The sequence below is a fragment of the Spea bombifrons genome, chromosome 5 (genome assembly GCF_027358695.1).
Source record: "Spea bombifrons isolate aSpeBom1 chromosome 5, aSpeBom1.2.pri, whole genome shotgun sequence".
Lineage (NCBI taxonomy): Eukaryota > Metazoa > Chordata > Amphibia > Anura > Pelobatidae > Spea > Spea bombifrons.
This window is the reverse complement of record NC_071091.1, coordinates 71,159,113-71,178,272: the sequence shown is the minus strand read 5'-3', so window position 1 is coordinate 71,178,272 and position 19,160 is coordinate 71,159,113. Positions and strand designations below refer to the sequence as shown.

The 19,160-nt window shown below is 37.1% G+C and overlaps 1 protein-coding gene across 3 annotated transcripts in view; it reads right to left on the bottom strand.

The window, feature by feature from the left end:
- The window catches only part of MBP (myelin basic protein), an 83,113-nt gene that overhangs the window by 32,557 nt on the left and 31,396 nt on the right, over positions 1-19,160 (bottom strand). For all 3 annotated transcript variants that reach the window (XM_053468306.1, XM_053468304.1, XM_053468305.1), the window contains exon 3: positions 16,404-16,491. In XM_053468306.1, the coding sequence (XP_053324281.1) occupies positions 16,404-16,491 (88 nt within the window). The remainder of the gene's footprint in view (positions 1-16,403; positions 16,492-19,160) is intronic.

Below are 19,160 nucleotides of genomic sequence, written 5' to 3'. Positions count from 1 at the left end.
ACTGCTAAATGATAAAAGTAATACTCAACATTAGACTTGTGCATTCAGATTCATACGAATAGCACATTTACCAAATTCTGTTAAATTCTACAATTCTTACGAAGCCACAAATGAGAGCCCAGACTCCCCATGACACTCTCAATCACTCTCTCACGCTCTCTAAATGTTTCCCTACCTCCTCTGCAAACCACTAGTTATTAATACAGTACTTTTTAATTCTGCACCAACATTGTAATAGTTTTTGTAATTGTTTTCTGGGATTCATGCCAGCAGAATTCTGTCAATTTGTATCGGTAAAAACCACATACTTTTATGGCTCAACTTGTTACAATGTTGCAAAGTCGAGTAGGAAATCAGTTATGTCATCTGGGATACACATCAACTGAATTCTGACAATCTTTTTATCTTTTTTTGCAGTCATTATTATTATAATAAAATGTATGTTATTACATTCAACTGTACATATTATTTACATACATATATATAATTGCTACTCATGCATGCATGCAAAACCGTAGGTACATAAATATGATGTAGAATTTACAAATGTTTATATATAAAGGTTGTTTTTGCATCAGCTTCAGTTTGTATCTAAGAGGCCTGGACATTTTTTATGGCTGATTTAGCTTAATTGAACCTAATTGTTCCACTACTTTAATCTCAATTGACTGTCTAGAGGCTTGCTTTGCCTACTTGATTTTAAATTAAAAAATAGAATTATTTTATAGTTTCAAAGTTACATGCAGTAAATATGTACAATATATGGACAAACCGTAACTACATATTCATGTCTATGTATTTAGAATGCAATGTCATAAAAGTCCCGGTTGGTGTAACGGTCAGGTGTTATGCATGTGTGGTTGTATGTGTGGTTGAGCACATAGAACATGTTACATGGCTATTTGCCCTGATAGTTGAATAGCATACTATTGTATGGTTTTAGCATTTGTCCATTTTTCTCTCATTGAATAAAACCCAATGTTGAATTGAACCCAATACATCTGCCAACTATTCTTAATTTAGCTCCAAATTGATTGCACCACTACATGGCTAACTCTGTAGGCTAAATCTCAATCGGGTATATAATACGACCATAGCCTACAAAAGTTGACTAGTAAATGGAGCTGGGATCCTTGGAGGAGAGACCTTTTATTCACCTTTTCCTGGTTGTGTGATCCCTTGATTATTATTATTATTATTAACTGCCCCATGAATAAAACTGTAATTTTTGCATCCCGTCTATTCTTGAAACACCTTTATTTTTAAGGAAAAAAAATCACAAAACATAAAAAGCATTCCAGATAAACCTGCAGTCCTAGTTATTTGCTGATATTGTATGCAAGATACACAATACCAGTCAGGATTATTGAATAAAGTTTTTTTTCCCATCTCGGTATCATCAATAACAATATTTTGTGTTAGAAACAGATAATAGCTTTTTCGATCACATATATTTATCTACATTTGCATCTGAAAGCATATACAACAGCTTGCAAGCAATTGTTATTCTTTGGAGTGAATACTATGTATAGAAAAATCTCTATATGATCATAATTGACATAATTCTGTATATGAACGCAATCATGCAATATGAAGTGGATTGTACTAGACATATGTTTGATCTATAGACTTTCATTTTGTCCAAAGCAGAGTGGCATGAATTACAGGCAAAACAAATAATTTTCCAGAATTGCTTTGGCCACCTGTAGGGATGTAGCTTGTTCTTGCTACAATATAAGTATTATTGCTCTTTAAAGATTCAAAGAACATATACGTCAATGCTATGTATTGCTGGAATTACCTGACCCATAAAACATGCTCAAAAACCATGGCAGCAAAGCTAGAAACTTTTTTCTTTAAAAAAAAAAAACAACTCCCAGACGCACCAGATCAGAGTTTGTCCTCTATTAGAGTTCATCCATAGAGGGTTTAAATAAAATAAGTACCTGGACCGTGAAAGGTGACATAAGGGCACCCAATCAAGGCAACCACTTAGAATGGTCTGTGCGGACATAGGTGCTAATGTGCTTCTTTTAACTTAAATGGACGCAATATAAATAAGATCTTAACCTTATTTTCAACCCATTCGTTTTATTACTAGCACTTCCAGAAAATATAAAGCCTTAACATACAAGCATGCATTGCTTGAAATCCAGAACCTGTATTTTGCTACTTAAAGATCTAACATTGACATTAGTAGCCCCCATAGGGGTTAAAATGCATATCATGGGGCAGAGTGGCATATAGGAGGGTATAAGATATATCAGGGAGGCAAAGCAGCATTTAGGGGGTTTTCTATAAGGGAGTAGCAAGCCTGGGGGCAGATGTGTATAACGGGGGGGGGGGCAGGTTGGCAAATAAAAGGAAATAAAAACAAAAAGATTATTTTTCTCAATCATAGCTTTTATTAAATATGAAAAAATTGTTTACATGAATTCATATTTACAAGTAAACCTTTTTCCTATAGGGTAGTCTTATATTCAGGCTTTTTCTTTTTTCCCTAAATTAATATTCAGATTTTGGGGGGTCGTCTTATAATCAGGGTCGTCGAGCAAATACGGTATATGGTCTAATCAGAGACGACAAGCGTGTGTCTCATTTCAATGGACCCCTTTTAACCTCTTTTATTTTTATACACAACCTGTAATGCATTTCTTTTTATGTCTCTCTTATGTATACTAGGCATGAAATCAGATATTGTGGATTAGCACATAATTATTCTGATAATGGATGATTGCGACAGCATAAAACATATTCTGCCTTTTTGTTTCATCGCTAATAGAACCACAAACACATTAAAAGCATAATAACGTACGAAAGATAAAACTGCACTTTTTCAAATCGTAGAATGATGTGGGGCTTGGTAAGAAATGACCCCAAGGAGTCCCAGCTTAACAAACTAGAGCGCATTTTACATTACTTGCATGTTTTGATGAATTGTCCTTACACCAGAGAACAAGGACATATCGTAGTAACGGAAACCTAAATGAGATGTGTCAAGAAACTAAAGTATTCTGGAACACATACTGCAGAGAAGAATTCATCTGCCAACAGCAAAATGCACACGTGAAGTTTAATGGAACCATACTAATATAAATATATCAGCTTTCCAGAAAAATAGGGAACACTAATGATAAATAAAATTTTAATCGAAAATTAGACACCTATGAAACATCTACCTGAGATCTTTCCAGGGGTACAGTTCTATGGCTTCATTAAGGCCTACTTATATATATAAAAAAAAAACTTATAGTTGCCCATGGCCTCCACCCATTTCTCTACTCTAATGTGTTTAGAAAATGGCAGAGAACCTCATGTGCCTAGAGAGAGTATTGGTCAAACACTCTTTATTGCCCACTGGATAGCAGAACCTATGAACAGGTGCCACAAAGAATGAAACCAACAGGCATCAGCGTAACAGCATCCAAGCCTGCAGCTTCTGAATTGAAGAATACAACTCTGAACAAATAGCAAATGATATCAGCATAGTATATAAGTACATTCTTATGTAACAATGGTTTACTTTAAGCCGTTGTCTTTTCCATGAATACTTGCAATGTTTCACTGTGAATGTGGTTCAATCCTACACGAGGAACAATGGTGACAAACTGTATATAAAAGCAGCAGTGATCGATGGGTTTCTACACAATATCTTTTTCAGAAAAGCTATTCTTCTGTGCCGGACAAGTTGTTGTACCAGCCAGTGTTTGCTACCACAACAGACAAAAATAATTCCATTTCTTTAATGTTCACTATTATAAAATTTTACATGCTATAGCAAAATGCTGAAGTAGGGACAGTAATGTGCATTCCTCAAGTCATTTCTAAAGTATGTTTTTCTTCAATATCAACCAAGCTGCCAGCAAACATATACTGTCAATCAAAAGTTTCCTTCTCTAGCTGTACATCCCTTTTGTGTTTTAAAGTTGTAGATAATACACTCTGTGTGCACACACATGCTACTCATTCACTGGCAGAAAATCATTTAGACCTGTATGTCAAAAAACATCTAGATATAAACAAAATTTGCAAAATACAACAAACTTTGCATAATGTCATGCGAAATTATGTTCTGCTATGATCTTCAATGCCATTTTCACAGTAGTCCAATCTGCCACAAAAAGAACATTATGTTGTGGCAGATACTGTGTGACACTTGGTCATGTATATGTCACACCATGCAAGGTCTGTGTGGGCCCATTAGTGTCTATCAGACTTTAGTGCACATGAGACATCCATCTTATCACATACAACTTATACCAGAAGACAGGGATGATAGGCCTGAATAACTGACTTCAGGATATAAATATCCCTCTTTAGGACACAATTTCCTCATTCCTCCCCTGATGGCCCACTTTTCTTGGTTTGGTAATTTGGTGGGTTTGAGAGTATCATTCTGTCCCGTTGACATTGGGTGGCGTTCCCACTTATGTTGAAGGTGTTCCTGCTGATGTCAGTGGGCGTTCTCGCTGATGTCAGTGTGCGTTCCTGCTGACATCGCAGGGCACCTCCCCATTTAAGAGAGAAATGGGCGGGGACGAGTACGTGTCAAGACCCCGCAACCTGGAGGATTCCGGTGTTGACCTGAAGAATTGGAGAAGCGGTTTTAAGCAAAACTGCTTAGGGAACATTTTGAAATAGTTAAAGAGGTGTTCCTGTTTCTGTTTCAGCGTGTGATTATGGGTATCTGTTTTGTCAAGACATTTTATGGACTTTGTACACAATCCTGTGATTTGTAGGGCTGAAGTAGACTCATACCCAGCAAGCATCCTAAGCTCCTATAAAAGAGGGACATCAGGGGAGGACAAAGGGGCACTTAAGTTTGTGTACAATATCTCCGTTCAAGGAAAGCATCCTTGGTTCGCATGTCTCTTGCTATTTTTTTATGTTATTTTTTAGGATATCATTACTTATAAATACTTAATAAATACTTAATACAAATAAAGAGGCTAGTACGTATTTAAGTTAGCATATTAACATTATTACTTATAGCTAAAAAGATAAAAAAACCCCAAAAAAACAGATCGTTGCCCTTTGCGGTACTTTATTGTACAGGAAAGAAGCTAGTTCAAATGAAAAGAGTTTTATTACTTAGCAACTGAGCCATAGATTACTCAGACAAGGTTGTAATGTGGTTGGGTAAATACCAACTTCATTATGCAAAGAACGTTATTAGGCTAGATGGAGGCATATTCTAAAAGATATAAAAATGTTTGCACAAGTTTCCTAGGCAGGTCTCTGGAAGTATCAAGCATGAGTGTCACTGACATTTCTCCTTGCTGATAATTACCCTGTTCTAGGAATGTAATAACAGGTCATAGAGCAGCGATATAATTTTTTCCGGGAAAAGCAGAAAGTGTACAGACTGATGATGAACGTAAAAACACCATCTAGCAAGCTAAATGATGTGTGTATCTCAGATTATCACACTAAACTATACTCACACTGGAGATTGCTATACTCAGATAATTGCACAAATAACACTACAATGCATGAAAGGTTGCCGCAATTTTACATTTAAAGATATGCAAATGTCATAAAGTGCAGCAAAATTAGCAATCATATTACGGCTTTCAGTTCATTGAATGAAATTATATAGATTGCAACCTATTTTTTTTTTAAATAAGGTGTTTTGGTAACTTGAGCCACAGAGATCATCGGTTTAAGAAACCTCAAAAACAATCACTGCATTCATAAGCAGGCCCTGGAATTCCTCCTCTTCTTTCTCTCCCTTTAGGAAAAAAACACATTCCTAGGGCCCAATATGGCAAGCAGTTTATGGGTTTATGATTCTGATGCAAAAGTTTAAAAAGTGGTCTTATCAGTGGAAGATTATTCACTACACACACTAGCTTTCTAATAGATAACCAGCTGACCTATAGCCACCAGCCACATAGCAGTAGCATGGGTCATATTACGTGACCAGCAACACAAGTGTGTAAGCTCTCACTGTGTGAGAACAGAACATGAGACACACCTTGTGTTTGCATCTAGGTACTCTCAGGGTCTTAATCTGACACGGGGTCTTATTACCTTACCAACCATTGGAATGTTTTCGGTGACTGGTTCATTCCACTAAATTATATGCTAATATGACTACTTTTCAAACTTTGCACCAGAATCGCTTGCTGTACACAACTCACGTGTGTGTCATACTGGAGGGTTGTTATGTATGACATGGGCTAAGAACCATGAAAGATAATTAAAGACAGGACAGTTCATAACACAGGCCAAAGACCTAAAGAGCTTTCAGCTTCTACCTGATATAGTCTATCATCATATCTATTCAAATTGGCCAAACATGGACACTTTGTAGAGTGTGACATTAGATGTGTGTTATAGGGAAGGGTCTTTACCATGCTATTCATGTAATTGGATAAGGAATTTAGAATATTGTATTTTATTTTTAAAAATGTTATTGTGTTTATTCACTAAAGGGACAGTTGAATGGAAAATTGTGGGTTTAACTCAGCTCACTATTCATTATTTTGGACCAACATGGGCAATCTTCTGGAGGGCTAACCTGATCCTGTATAATGCATCATCCAATGTCTTGCTGATTTAACTAAAAATTATACAGGGACAGCTAAGCTCTACACGCAGCAGACGTTCCATGGGGTTGGACCTTCTTACAATATAATAAAAGCAATGATTACAAACCACAGCTCTCCTGACAACTCTGCTTTTACCGAATAGACCCCAGGCGAGTAATACACTCACACCAGTGGCACATTCTGAGCTCCGAGAGGGATTGTCATGCAAAAACCTGAATATAAAATATTTAACACATGCCTCAACATTAAATTGACCCGTGTTTTTTTTGTGAGTACATCAAAACGTGGTTGTAAAATTAGAGGCATGCTCATTAAAGACATTTGGCAAAAGAAACACTGTGGGAGGAATCACTTGGTTGTACTCATGCAAGGTTACAGATATAGTATTAAAAACTAAGAGCGTTCATGACCTTTTGTACTTTTGCTCCTGACCACAGGCATTGTACTGTGGTCTGATAAGATGTAGGTGGGCACATAACCAAGAGAAAGTGCTGGATTGATCCTGTTTGAACAGTTCTCTGATATAATGGGTAGCATTGTTATGCCTCTGCTGTAAGGATTGCAAAACCAGCAGTCTTGTCGGTACCAGGATGCTTCTGAACAAGCAACAGTGTAATCCAGAAAATACTAGTTTTTTTCACTGCTGGGATTTGCTAAATCACAAATACGATTTTTTCTTCCCTTTGTTCTTTAATTTATGATCACATTTGTATTTGTGAATTCTGCACTGCCCTATCAAATGTTTAACTACATGTATAATACTCAACCCACTCTGTATGAACCTACAATAAACTCCTTGGAATTAGCTTACCATTGGATACCCAGTGAAGTAAAAAAAAGCATTCCTGCCCCATGTATAAAAGCCTTTTTAAATTGCCTACATGTCATATATTTTTCTGCATCAATGTGAATGAACAAATAGATACATTTTGGTTCAGAGCAATAGACAAGAAAACGACAGCTCCAAGCTACATCACCATCCATAAGCAATTTCACTAATGCAGCATATGTGGTGAACTCCGGGTCATTAACTTTCTGAGTGCATTAGATAGAGCACTCTAGCATACAACTGGTTAAGCAATACATGATACTGTATACATAGAAACGTATAGATTATTTAGAATTCAACATTATGTTATGTTGGATAATAAAATACCAATCAATAATTTGTTTTTGATAATCCTAGCACAATATAAATTGGTTTGTTCCAGTTTGAAACAAAGGATTGAATGCTGCGGTATGTGTAGGATCTAGTGATTAAAGAATGAAATATTGCTGCCTCGGTAGGAAATAAAGGCACACTCCAGCCATTGTATGAATTTAAATGAATATGATAGATTAGTTTTTTGCATACAAATAAATGCCCTAGTTTTACTTTAATTAGTGAATGAAACTTTCGCAGGATTAAAATTATCAGGAAAAGACTAAGCGCAGCAATGTATAGCTTGGAGGGGAGAAGAGAGGGCATGTGATTTCACAAAGTACAGGAGGAAATTATTTCAAGAGAGGAGAAATGTTGGAACAAGAGGTCATAATCTAAAACTAGAGTGTCAGAGGCTTAGATGTAATGTAAAGAAGTTTTGTAAGTGTGATAATAAGGTAGGAAAATCTCTCAGAAGAAGTGGTAGAGGTTACAAAGGTCTGAGAAGAATAACGGGCAGACTAGATGGGCTGAATGCTTTTTTTTTATTTGCCATCAAATTTTATGTCCTAAATATTTTTACATATGAAATATAGTTGCATATTTTTACTGTATTCATCTCTTCCTTTCTTTAATGAAGGCTTGAATGACAGTTAAAGTAAAAGGCCCACGGGTAAAATAATCTTTTTAGGATATGCATAGCTATGATCTATTTGTTCAATTAACTTTGAACAATGTAGATTGCATTGTCATTTTGTTTGGTTACAATATTTAATGTTTAAAATGAGTTCTGTTTATTTACAAAAAAGTTTAGTATGCTCATCTCCAGTATTTAATGTAATATTTTAATCAATTGCCAAAAAAATACTAACATGATCAACAAAGCATTGGTGCAGGATATGTATTTAAGGATCTTGCGAAGCACGTTTTTCATGTCCTGAAATTGTGTTTGTTCAAGACCTTAACAAACAATACAAAAATACAGTAGACTGTTTTGACTTCAAACACCCATATGCATTTGTATGCCCTCATCTGTAACTTGTAAACCTTCAAGTTGCAGGGACTCGACTTCTTAGTAAATATCTTTCATTGCCAAACTAAAATGTATTGGCAGATTCATTCGATACAAAAAACATGTTATATATATACACATGTTATATATATATATATATATATATATATATATATATACACATGTCATATATATATATATATATATATATATATAGCGTCGGGCGCTAGACCCCGAATATAGGCCGGAAAAAAGTGCGGCCTATATTCGAGCCAATACGGTATGTATATATATATATATATATATATATATATATACATACCGTATTGGCTCGAATATACAAAAATAAAGTGCGGCCTATATTCGAGCCAATACGGTATGTATATATATATATATATATATATATACATACCGTATTGGCTCGAATATAGGCCGCACTTTTTTCCCCCACTTTAAGTCTTTAAAGTGGAGGTGCGGCCTATATTCCGGGTCTAGCGCCCGACGCCCGGGACTGCCGGGCAGGCAGCGGGGTTAGGATACAGATCCCCTGCAGCGGTGCAGGGGACCTGCATCCTACTCCCCGATACGCTCAGACAGCCTCCCCTGCCAGCACTTCCCACGGGGGGGGCTGCCAGCACGGGAGGTTGACTTACCGGAGCAGACTCCCAGGTGTCTTGCGGGGCCGGCGGGGGACATCTACGCAATACGCGTATACAACTTCCAGTGGCAGCATATCTCGGGGGGGGACAGTGGCAGCATATTTCGGGGGGGGAGGACAGTGGCAGCATATCTCGGGGGGGCAGTGGTAGCATATCTCGGGGAGGGGGGTCAGTGGCAGCATATCTCGGGGGGGGGACAGAGTGGCAGCATGTTTTTTTTTGGTGCTTTTTTAAAGAAAAAAACTTTTTCTTTAAAAAAGCACCAAACTTTTAGGGTGCGGCCTATATACGGGGGCGGCCTATATCCGAGCCAATACGGTATATATATATATATAGTAATGGGCTGTATTGAGAAAGAGACAATAATGAATTTTCAGAAACAGAATATGATGGTAGATAAGAACCATTTGGCCAATTTACTCTGTTCCTTTCTTTACGTAATTTTACTGAATTTCTTTATTAGTGCAACAAACATAATATTTAAATGTAAATAATTATATTCTAAAATCAATTACAGAGGAACTATAAAATGAACAAAAAACATTGAGGACATTTGTGTTTGAACGGTTGTTTCAGCATCGTTTGGGCTTAACCCTGGGTTATATAAAACTCTATCCAAAAAGGGACCTGTTTGTAAAAGTCTACTGAGCATTTAATTGACTGCCAGTTTCCAATCAAGATGTTAGCTTTTAAAAACAGGAAAATCAGTGAAGTATTCAGTGCTTCACACCACCCACAGGATCGCTGCTTTTTGTAAGCTTTAGGCATGTCTTTAATACATTGGAGTTGTTGGGATACAGCGGTGCTGTTCAAAAAGCGGTTAATCATTTCAAGGAAAGATTACAAAAAGAGCCATACTTGTTTTAAGCCAGCATCCAAAAGAATACCACATGGTAAGGTTGAAGAGGAGCTTTAAAGAATCATTATTTAATCAAACACTGAAACCCATGCATCTATTTTTTCGTTTTATTCAAGTTTTTGTTTTTATTTCAAGTTTTTCATATTATTCCACCACTAAATGTACTTTAAAGGCAGTTTACATTATTTCTCTCAATCTATAGGTGGGCTCTGCTTTGTAATCACTCCATTATCCCCTGTAGGATGTTGTCACACCATTCATGCGCTCATCCTCATTCTTTTATCTAAGTAGGTATGAGCTTCTAGTGCTAGAGATTGTTTATATCTCTATGGGGTCTGCGGAGTGGCAAGGAAGGTTTTCTAACTGTAAGGACACCAGACAACAGAGATATTGTGCTATTTTTCAATCCAAAAGAAATAACGAACCATTATAAATATGTTGTATATATGTGTTTTAGAATTTGGTGTGTTTAGAGTTTGGTGTGCAATTTCTAAAATATTGTTTTAGAAGCTATAGCTAACCTGTCATTCTTTTTCAGAATATCTATGTATGGTTCAGTTACTTTAGGTTTCACCGGCCATTAAGTGTATGGTTACAAATCTATATGCAGCTGCAAGTGTGAGAAGAGGGCTGGTGTGAATCTATAGGCTACAGTTTCTCAACCTGCCCTCTGGATCTTCTCACATGAGAACAAGGCCATCAATGAGTTTCTATCTTTTAGACTGGTGTGCCTCTTCATTGGTGTGCTTAGGGGATATATCCTAACTGCCTTATTATAAACAGGGTATAAGTTATATATACATAAAAAGATTGTTTATGTAAGTGGAAAAGCATAATACTATAGGAAACGTACAACTTTGTATATACGTATACATTGGTGCCTGACCTGTACACTGCAAGCTGAAGGTCCTTTGTGACAGGTGAGAAAATGAACTAGATGGAGACCTTTATATCTGGAGAGATGAGATATTTCTCCCTGTTATGTTTCAGAAAAAAAAAGTATCTTATGTAATTCTCTTTGAAAAAAGATGGAAAGGCTTAGAAGATTGAATGTATAGGTCATACTTTCGAAAAAAAGGACATATCTACATTAAGTATCATTCTGAAATTACTCATCAGGCTTTTTGGAAATTGGAGGAAATCTCCCTGTATTCTTCAAAAAGAAAGAGCATCTGTCAAAAGAACATGGAGGAGTGAAACCTTCTGATTCAAGTATGCTTATTGAGAATGGTTAAGAGGAGATTTTACTAGGAAGACAGGTGAAATTAAACTTTCACTTGCTCTGAAAATACATTGACATAGTTACAGAAATTTCAAGCAGTGGAATATGAAAATTAAAAGAAGGTCGTACATATATATATGGTTTTGTTGGTTGCATCGGTAAATTAACATATAAGTGTGCTAGGAAGACTATCAATCTTATGTAAATCATTAATGCCCAGGGGTTTCATACAGCACTTTTGTTGGCAGAGTTGTTAATAATAACTTCTGGATAAATTAATGTCACAGTGCCCTGATACTATATACCACCAGTAATGCATACTCGTAGCATATGCTACATATATGCATAACGTAGCATTTGTGGTCCTCTTGGTAAATATACCATTAGTATATCTCTCCTATGGATAGTACATGCACATTGGATGTTTACATTAGCAGTCTATTTACTACATCATAGATATACATTAATAATTTAATATTAGCCAGTTCCTAGTATGAGTAGTCTTCCGTGACATACTTTATAACATATACATATTGCGATGACTAGGTAATGCTTTCTACCTACAATGCCACATGAAGTTCTCTTCTTTATATTTTTACATCTCTTCTAGACTATGGCAGTATGTTTCCAATACCATAAAAATGCTTGGTAAAAGCATATCATAAATGCATGTAATTACCAAAAGTAAAAAATTAAAAGGCACAATGCTAGTTATACCGTGTTTCCCCGATAGTAAGACACCCCCGATTGTAAGACGTATCGGGAGTTTCAGAGGGGTCAGCTAATATAAGCCGTACCCCGAAAGTAAGACATATGTCTTACTTTCGGGGAAACACGGGGGATTTGCCGGGTCCGCCACTCTAAGGGGCCGGGAAGTCCCCACCAAGGCCGGCCTTACGTGTCTGCGGCCGCACAGGATTTAAATTAAAACATCGGGGTTTTTTTTTAACTTTATTTAACATCCTCCATGTTAAATAAAGTTAAAAAAAACTTTATTTAACATGGAGGATGTTAAATAAAGTTTTTTTAACTTTATTTAACATGGAGGATGTTAAATAAAGTTGAAAAAAACCCCCGATGTTTTTATTTAAACCCTGTGCGGCCGCAGACCCCTAAGGCCGGCCCCTTAGAGCAGGGCCGACCTTTGGGGTGTGCGACCGCACAGGGCGCCACACTCCAGGGGGTGCCAACCTGCAGCACCCGGCACCCCTCCAGAGACGGACAGTAATGTCCGCCGCTGGAGGAGCAGGCTCGCAAGGGAGCGGTATCGGAGGTCTTTAACAGACCTCCGGCTCCCTTGAGTGATTTTAAGCCGGGTTCAACCCGGCTTAAAATCACTCAAGGGAGCCGGAGGTCTGTTAATGACCTCCGATACCGCTCCCTTGTGATCTGCGCGGCAACAGCTGTTGTGCGCCGGGGTTTCTTGTCAGATCCCGGCGCACAACACTGAAGCCGCGCCCACCGCTGTCCGTGCCCTCTGACCCGGAAGGAGACAAGAACTGAAGAAGAGGAGCGAAGAGGAGGAAAAGAAGCTGAAAGAAGAAAGGAAAGGTAGGAAAGCATTAAGTGAGAGTGGATTGGTGTATATGTGTGTGGATTGGTATATGTGTGTGGATTAGTGTATATGTGTGTGGATTTGTGTATACGTGTGGATTGGTGTATATGTGTGTGGATTGGTATACGTGTGGATTGGTAGGTGTGTTGATTGGTAAGTGTGTGAGAGTGATGGGTGTTATGCTGTACCATTTCCAATGTCTTTTTCATGATCTAATTATGCTCTAAAAGTACATCATAACTCCCATCACTCTCAATTTTTTCCCAATATAAGACATACCCCGAAAGTAAGACATAGTGGGGCTTTTAGGGATAAAAAGAAAGTAAGACACTGTCTTACTTTCGGGGAAACACGGTACTATTCAACAATCTACTTTCAACTTGTACATATGCAACATAGTACTTAAATTGTGGGATCGTAAAAAAAAAAAAAAAATGAGTTAACATGCTAACAACAGCTACTAGTTTGTATTTTCCTGGAAAAATGACCGTTTAAACACTGCAGGTTCTGTATACAAGTGAACCTTTTGACATTTTATATGTGAACAGGCATAACACCAAATTACTACGGGAAATATAGTTGACTCACATAAAGAACGCAGATTCTGAAGGACAGAAGAACATTTAACCCATTTATTTGTTCCTGCTATAAAAATGGGCAATAACACATCCTTTTTTCTAGAGGATAAGCAAATGAAACTGTTCTGCTATAAATGCTGCTTGTTCATTCACCCAATGGCTGATATCTGTCATATACAACGGATGGTGCACATCCAACACACTTTCCACCAGAGCCTAGGCTCTTTCTTCATTGAAACCACACATTGGCCGGTTTGTCCAGAACAGGGATCTTTACATTTTCAGTTCAATTGTATAAAGGAAACGATACAACTTTTTGTTATTGATATCCCAGAACAATCACTTTTAATAGTGGGCGATAAAGGTTTCGGCAATCTTTAGAATAAGCGCCCTGCAAAGCAAACAGTAATAGATAGCCTTTGCAAACCCAAATCCAGGGCCTATAAATGTCTATGGAACAAGACGTGTGCTCCCTCTAGTGAATATGTAGTGTACAAATTGACGGAAAGTGACACTAGAAGATTAGTAGAAAAACATATCTGGAAACTTGAACAAACATTTAGTAATATATGCTTAAATGTTTAAACTATAGAGTAAGTAACAGTAAAAATCAGGACTCTCACGTCACAACAGTGTAGAGCTTGAAGGAAAACCAAAAGAAAGGGCATTCGTCAGAAACACACAGACGCATAAAGGGCTTAGGAAGCACAGGGGAGGTTCTAGAACATGTTATAATAAATACAACTAGATTGTCATGTTAATATACCAAACTGTAGTTTGATAAAAATAATCCTGGATACATGCAATAGCCTTCCAGACAAAATTAAGGTAATTAAGGATTATCTGAAACACTGGATAAAGCAACACACCTAATACGGTGGAATTCACAGGCCAAATTTTTGTTATCCACTATTACATTTTATTCTGCAAGCTAATAGGCTAACAGCACCTCGTAACATACAAAATTAATTGCAATTAAGTACAATAATGGGGGGGGGCTGACTCTGGGTGGCCTTGCATGGTATGTTTGGACATAAACTAGATAATTCTTTTTTTGTTATCTTTAACAAACCTTTTATTTACTTAGAAAGGAGGTCTTTGGAACACTCGCAGTGCATGAACTCTGCCACGACTAACACAGCTGTAGAAATTCAGAAAACAACATGCGCTGCCTAATGCATTTAGTTGATTTAGTAATGGCCACTCCTTTGTACACGCATGCTAGAAAGTGTGTCTCCCTCATGAATCCAGTTTAATGGCAAGCTGCCAGACCATTACCATAGAAAATATGATATGAAAAACATCTACCCTGCTTTATGTATTGAATAGGATAATTATTTGGGGCAGCCTACCGAGACCTATAAGTCACATGAACACCACACCTGACTTTTTTGACTTGTTTGGAGAAAGAAACAAGAAAGAATGTCTCATTTACACTCATCTGATGTATGTGCGCAAGAATATTACTCATTCAAATAAAAATAAAAAAAATATTAAATAAAAAGAACAGGTGTGGCTATAAAACATACCTGAAAGTCAGACAAATACTGTAGGGCTATGAATCAGCATTAATCACAAACACGTCACAGGAACTTACAATCAAGATTAAAACACAGAGATTAAATAACGCAAATACATAACAAAACTACTGATGACCTATGGTATAGTGCCCTTTATTCTTTAAATGGTTTACCTGCATCTCAGAGACCATTATGAAAGTGACGTATAGAGAGGGTTATTATCTGTAAATATTTAACACTTCATTTGTAAATCTTAACATTCTTGTAGCACGAAAACCGTTGTGAGGACCTTGAGGAACAAACATACACATTGACAGATCATCAAAAGACATTTCACGCTCATAAAATGTGAAAAGCAGCTTTCTAAGATCCTGTGTTCTTTGGTTATATACAACAAAAAGTGTCTCTTTTTAGGAGGGACTGTCCCTCTTTCCTCATCTGATGTCCCTTGGGTGGATGTGTAAAAAAAATTATTTTTTACCTTCCTGGGTTGGTCAGGGAAGGATTAGGGTCAGAGGATTTCCTGAAACAGCCCATGCTCCCCACTGCCCACAACAACGGGAGACATGCAGTGATTACAAATGAAAAATAAAAGTTATAGGCAGCCCCTAGTGGTCATAGGTTACTTTAATAAAACCACTTAGTTATCAACAAGTAACAGATCCTCTTTAAAAGTAACAGACAGAAGGAGAATTTAAGTGAAAGTTTGGATTTCTTGATAAGCTTTTGGTGACTATAGCCAGAAGGAATGCAGGTTCTGGACACCTGGGATATTATGTATGGTGATGCAATACTGTAGCAAATATTACTGCCTACACCGTTGTACCTTAGACATTTTACAAACATTAAAATGTTTATATGATTAGTCATGAAAATGTAACTTGTAACTCACAACTGCATGAACACTTCTGCTCATGTATATAAAACAATACATTGACCAGGAAAAGCAACTTTGCCAGATATGATGAGCTAACGTTAAGTTCTACAGGGAGATGGTTGAAAATGGGTAAAAATGGTTGTGTGATGGTATCAGTTCCTTCCTACACTAATAACAGTACCCTTCTCTTGCTCCATATCTGGTAAGAATAAGGGTCTGCTTGTGAACTATGGTATTTCCCTTATCCGTGTATCCATGTTTCTCATCCACTCCTTAGCCCCTGCATAGAAGCAAGTTTTAAAACGATAAGTCACAGCGGTGCAGAAAAGTTATCCCACCCACTAACATTTGCAGCATAGTATTTTATCTCTTAGCTCCACGTCTCTGTAACATGCAAGTCACTTCTTGTTTGGGAGTGATACATACCAAACACTTCATTATCATCGGATTCCTGGACTGCCTCTACCACCTGACTCACAGTCTTCTCTTCTTCCACAACAACATTCTCTGTATCCTGAAACAAATCAAATCACTGTTAATCACACTGTGCGTACCTATGTTGATGAGGTTTTTTCTCTTATTTTTTTTATGTTTGTAAAATGGTAAATGCCTGTTTTTTCAGATGACAGAAGTGGTGATTTTGAATTTACAATGGGACATATATGTGGCTAGATTAATGAGTAGAAGGGATAAGGCTTTACTGAGCTATTAATGTAATTATGGAAGGTAGTTTCAAGAAACCTATTAGCTTAATTTAATTTATTAAATTATTTTTTAAATAAGGCTCATACCTACCAACCATACTGATCTTCCATAGGGGAATCATAAATGCAAAGCAGGAAAAAGGTATATGAGTCTCAAACAAGGACTCTCCCTCCTGAATAAGGAACACTAGGGAGGTATGTGACCTGTCTCAATGAAACATATTTCTTATGCTATACACAAACCTTGTGGTCTAAATTTTAGTCCAAGCGCAAAATAAGAAAGGAAAAATATAGCTTAACAATAATTAAGAATCAATCATGGTGCTCAATTCAGGTTCAATTCAAAATTTTGATTGAGCTTCACAACAAAAACAAATAAAATTCCATCATGCTAGACCATGAACACTTTCCTATAATGAGCTGTTCACATTTATGTTGATTTCTGGTGAAGAGTGGCAAAAGTAGTACTTAAAGAGACAGTTTTCAGGTTCACACTATAATAATGTCTCTAGTGCATTTGTTACCAACAATTTCCTCGAGGACATAACTGAGAGTAGACCTTGAAGGTCCACCTATTTCACTTGCTATGTGGGAAACATTTCTGAAGCCTAGGAAAAATGCACCTTCAATTAATAGGCTTGGACAAGGAGTACATACCAAGGGACTGCACATGTTACAAATGGCAAGAAGTGAGCCCTTTGGCATGCTAGACATACCAAGCCTGCTCTCTTTGAGTCTACCCCCCCCCCAGTACACTAAATAAGATTTATGGGAAACTGTAAAAAAAAAAGCTTTGCTTTAATTAAATCCACTGGCCTGAACCTTCAATAAAAATAAGAAATAAGATAATTCTCCTTCAGCTGTACACTGCATTAATAAAAACAACCACAGCATTTTCAATGAAAAAGTCATTTACTATTATGATTAGGGCCACCTTTTTTTTTAACGAGTATACATTGAAGTGAAATGTTATGTTTATTCTGTAAACTGAGAGTAGAATATAATGGCTAAAAAACGCCAGTGACTTACTTGGGGTGTTATTAGTCAAGCACTACAGTTGTCTAATACTTTTAGGATGCCACTTGGCATGTATATAGACACACTCCAGTCACCACAAGGAGGCGCTGGTGCGTCTCCACTGGTAAAACCAACTGACGCAAAGCTGGAATACAATAACCAAGGGGATTGCAATGAAGATTCTGTGTTGCAGTTTTTAATTACAGGCCACTGTCCCATTGCACATAACAGATCCAAATAGGCCATTTCATAACAAATGCATGTTATCTGACAAGTAAAAAATATACACACATTCTCTTACTAGCAACTCTTAAAAATAAGCGAAACACAAGTTAACTATGATATATTTTGCCACTGTTTTCATAGAATTCCGGATAACCACAAATCTCAATCTTTTTATGTGATTACTTTGTCTAACCAACCATTCCAGACATTTCCATACACTGACTAGTAACAAAATCATATACAAAATTACCAGTTGTAAAGGTGTTTCAAATATGTATAACTATACAATTACATAGCAGAAACATTATTAAACACTCATCTACATCTACCAGACAAGCCAGAAGGCTTGTTTATTCCTTCAAAAATCTCATGGTGCTGCCACAACCACAAGGGATTCTGGGTAGGCGCATGCAAATAAGGTCAACAATGATCATCTTTTGCCTCTATATCCACTTGAATTTTAAGCGGAAGGGTCACCTTTAACCCACCATAACTTTTGTTATTGGTATTTGCTTTCCTTCAATCACTCCCCTCCACTAACACCTTGTATGTCCCGACCTGCTCCACGATCCATTGTGATCATGAATAAATGGCTTTTAAATAACTTCAACTCTACATCGCATTCCTAAACTACTATTGAGTTATAGGGAGGGAATAGGTGGAAATCGGGCAGCACATTTGTAGTGCTGCCAGTTTTTTTTGGATTAACTGTTTTCTTCCTCCCTTTCCTGTTCCTTAGGCTTTGGGCAGTAGATATGAGTGACACAATCATGTTTCTACTGGAAATACCATCAGTGAATGGGGGAGTCACACTTCCGTTCTTTGCACTGGACTATACAACTACACGGTGTTTATAATATACTAAATAAAAAGATTTCCAGCTACCTAGATTTAGTACTACTTCGCCTTACACTTAAAGGTATATACGTGTACGTGAACGAGGTTTGTATTCATTATATAGTCCCTACATAAAGCTCTTGGTCTTTGGCCACTGAATGATGCCGCAACTGGTGAAAAAAACCTTTCCATGAAAACCCATCTACTTTTGTTCTTCTTTTTAACTGCATTTTTAACAAAATACAATTAATCTAGAGAGCTGTTTTTATAATTTCATATAGGCATATTACACCAGACTTTTAAGGTAGCCATAATCGGCTGTGGAATTCAGAATTCTGTTGTTGGCTTATATCACACTGATATTGTTACTGCCATGCTCCTGCTTGGGTGAGCAGCTTTG